The sequence below is a fragment of the Papaver somniferum genome, chromosome 6, assembly GCF_003573695.1.
Source record: "Papaver somniferum cultivar HN1 chromosome 6, ASM357369v1, whole genome shotgun sequence".
In the NCBI taxonomy this organism is placed as follows: Eukaryota; Viridiplantae; Streptophyta; class Magnoliopsida; order Ranunculales; family Papaveraceae; genus Papaver; species Papaver somniferum.
In genome coordinates, this window is record NC_039363.1 from 4,195,791 (window position 1) to 4,199,709 (window position 3,919).

Consider the following 3,919-nt stretch of genomic DNA (forward strand, 5'->3'; position numbering starts at 1 on the left):
AAGCCTTTCCTGTTTTTAGCTTATTGTCTTTACGTACACATATTTTCATTCAGATCAATGCCCTCGGCTTGAAAAATACAAGGAAATGAAAATACAATTCAACCAAATAAAAACAATTATGGAAACACACAAGGACGCATTAAAGATACCGCTCCATGAGAACGGTGTACGCGTGGATTTTGAATTCTTTATCTTGAACAGTTTCACACTAGATCTCTTTCCCGCAGAATGGCCAACGCATATCATAGGGACAATTGCCCCCATTTCATGGTTAATGACTCCCCAAGAGCTTTTCTATTATTATTTGGTCCATTTAATTACTCCGGCTAGCCTATTGTGTGCATGTGAGATGTTAACCTAAATGATAAAGCAAAACGGACGTGACTTTTGAGAATGATTTTTACTTTCCGTGAGCTGTTGTGTTTCTGCGATACTTATTCCTACGTCCCTTTAAGCTCATTTTACATCTTCATTTAACTTGGAAATTGCCAAATATGTAGTGAATTTATTCCCATATATACCATTAAAAAAAGGAAGAAGAGAGTACACTTCCGAAGGAAAGAAACTGTAAGTAGTAGTGTAGCTGTACCAACACTGACCACATAGGTTAGTATGCTTGGCCTATTAACCTTAACACCTCTGTGCTACTGCATGTGCATCACAACCCCAGCTATACTGTATATTGTACGTTATGTTTCACACCAAAACGTAGTTCCTAGCTATATTTGTGCTGCTTAAAGATCTTTCGATCACTCATAGCCATTCATGTAATATCGTCAAAGGATACTAATGCATATGCATGTGATACTCGTTTTGGAAACTAGCCATTGATCAGAACACAGACAATGTTCATTCTTTATATATAACCACTAAATTCTTGCTTAAAAACCATAACAGCTATAGCAACTCTATATATCTCAGTTGTCGAAGTATACTTCACCATTTTATAGCAATAGTACTTCTACCACTGCAGATATTTGATTAACACCAGAAAGTTTCATATATACTAGTATATATACACATTAAATCCATTTATCAATAGATCTATCTAGTATGTCGCTGGTCGCTACAAGCTCGTCCATCTCTTCTCACCAGCTAAAAAAACTAATCCATGGTGATAGCCAACCTACATCATCACTATCCGATGTTCTTGCTGGTGGTCTATCTTGCCTTCCTTGCAGGAGGACGAGGACTGCAACTATGAGTATTTATAACGGAAAGAACGCATCAAACCTATTCCGTTCATTCAACAGATCATGGCAACCAAACAACAGACGTACTAAAAACATGTATGCATATTGAACATAACTAAGTATAGCTTTATTCTTTTTATCGAGAAATCTACCGGTTCCTCCGTTTTCCATTTTTCTGTTTTATTTCGGTTTGAATTTGTGGGTTCATGTTAACTAGTTGATGATTAATAACGCAGGGGAATATTTAATGCAAACCTAAATTCATCAGGATCCGGTGGACCTCCTACCCCTCCTTCTGGACCTCCCTCTTCATCAGGATGGTAACTAGTTACATCCTAAATTCTTTAAGTACTTTCCTTCTGTTGGTTATCCATTCATAGTTATTTTTCTTAGTATTTTATGTTAATTAGTCTTACATATTTTATTGGTTAACTAGGTTTAACTGGATCTTATGGACTCTGGTACCTATGTTCTTACCTTTCTTGAGAAACAAATGGGGTCCGTTTAGCACTCTTAAAGGTATGCATCGTTATATACTCAGGATCCGAGGCCAAAGTTAAGAGAAAAGGAATGAATCAACCTTAAGGATGGATTAAACTTCTTGCAGATAAAGTAGATACGATGGTACACACCGTGGAAATGGCAGCAGAAATGATTGAAGAAGTAGCAGAGGAGGTGGAGAAGGTGGCAGAAGATCTCGAAGAAAAGCTTCCTGAAGGTGCACTCAGGACTGCCGCGCATAATATCCATGAAGTTGCAGATGAAGCCTATGAAATTGCTAAAGTTGCCGATGACCTCGCTCACCAGGTACTCACTCTACTTGGACTTATAAAGTTGACTCGTTGACCGTTAGTTTAACCAAGTACTAAACTTTTTTTTTCTAATTTTTCTTTTCGTGTCATAAAATTAGCTATATGAACTACTTATATATAATCAACTGAAAAATACAGGCAGAAGAGATAGAGAATAAAATGATGGATTTGGTGGAGAAGCAAGAATCAGTAGTAGCAGCAGCCAAAGATATTGAGACAGATATGGAGGATTTGCAAAAGGCAACTGCGGCTGCAGCAAAGGATCAAGAACGCAGGGATCATAAGTCTCATCATAAAAAGGATTAGGCTTAGTTTTTTTATTTCTATGTGCCTTGTAGTGATTAAAATAGACTTACGAGTCTACAAATTATACATGATTAAGACGCTAACTCAAAAATAAAAATTAAGGAGTTTATAAACCCTTCACAGCTGCACTAGCGTCCAATTGTTTTTCTGGGCTATGGTTCATGGTTAGTCAAGTGAAGGCTAGCTTATTTAGTTGCGCGAAGGTTCATGGTTCCTTTAAACAGTTTAAGTTCGTGGACTTCATGCATGATCAGGGGTTTTTTAAACGGTAACTAGTTTCAACATGTAAAAGGGGAAATGATTTTTTTTTCCCATGGTGGTATTACCCTTTAACTAGATCATGTTTGGATAGTTGTTATTTCTTCTAAGTTCTACCTCAGCACTTCCTTTCTGAATAAGATTTATCTTTTAAGAAACATTTTTTCCTGGCTCAGGTCTAACTTGGGTATGTGTCGGATAAGAAACTATGTGAATTTTAAGGTGATATTCAAAAGTAGATCTACACATTTGACTCGGTGATACTAAGCCAAATCCACAAATAAAAATAATGGAAAATCATGCATCACTTGCTCGTTGGTGATAATGTAACATATTTTTAACCGTTTACTTTTCCGGTGATCTCCATCAAATCCGATGCACTAACAAATAATTAGAATTTCCGCCTATGACTCTGAGCTTGTACCCACATGCGCCCTATGACAATTCATTCATGAATAAGGATCACAAATAAATGAGTTATAAGTTGGATATAAGTCAAGTCGAGTAATTATCAAGCCAGAGAAAAAAGAAACGCAGAGGAAAGTTTTTTCTCATTTGAGAATCAGTACTTTTGTGGAAATTGGTGCAATCACATGGAAACGGTTCATAACTGAATCATCACGACTAGTAACCTCAGATTTCAAGTAGTGTGAAATGTTCTATCTGCTAAGAGTGACATGAATTTCTTGATTGTTCAGTTTGGAGAAGAAGTACGCAACAAAAAGGACAGTAGAAACAGCAAATTGCCACCTGCTTTTGTCACTATGCCTGCCTGCTTGCCCGCCCATGAATAGTGTGTTTTACTCGAAACGTGTATCCCGCTGATGCTGAAAATTCTTCCTTAGCATAAGACTAATTATGTTTTATTTAATTGACATTCACCAGCAATATTAATCAATAGTTAATTCAGAATTAGAGATTAAACAGATCCGGATAAAAACTTTTTCTTTCGTGTAATGTCTTTGCTGTTTTCCCAATACCCATGGGAAGCTTGAAATGACAAGAGAAGAATCCACCTTTTAAGGGACGGAGGTACGTCGTATGTGAGGATGAAAATTAATAACAGCAGATGTAATGTCGTGGGATGAGATTTATAACACTGTACGCTAATGCCTAATGCGATGCATTATGAAGTTTCTAGCTGGCTACAACTTTCTTGTTTGGCAAACATATCTTGGTGTTGGGGACCATGCACCCAACACAAAACCACTTGACTAACCATAAATAACACCAAGATGTTTCCCCTCCTCCCAAGTGTGGGTGTTTTAAACATAAAATGGGTGCATAATTGATGATTGTAGGCATTTAACAAAATTCACGGTTTGGCAGTTAGGCTTGAATTTTCTTAAT

At 36.9% G+C, this 3,919-nt stretch overlaps 1 protein-coding gene across 1 annotated transcript; it reads left to right on the forward strand.

The window, feature by feature from the left end:
• The first annotated feature begins 901 nt into the window (after window positions 1-901).
• Window positions 902-2,433, forward strand: LOC113285349. Its single transcript, XM_026534257.1, has 5 exons — window positions 902-1,289; window positions 1,430-1,513; window positions 1,630-1,712; window positions 1,801-2,000; window positions 2,144-2,433. Exons 1-5 carry the CDS (start codon window positions 1,054-1,056, stop codon window positions 2,309-2,311), a joined length of 771 nt encoding a protein of 256 aa, XP_026390042.1. The 5' UTR covers window positions 902-1,053; the 3' UTR covers window positions 2,312-2,433.
• The last annotated feature ends 1,486 nt before the right edge of the window (window positions 2,434-3,919 follow it).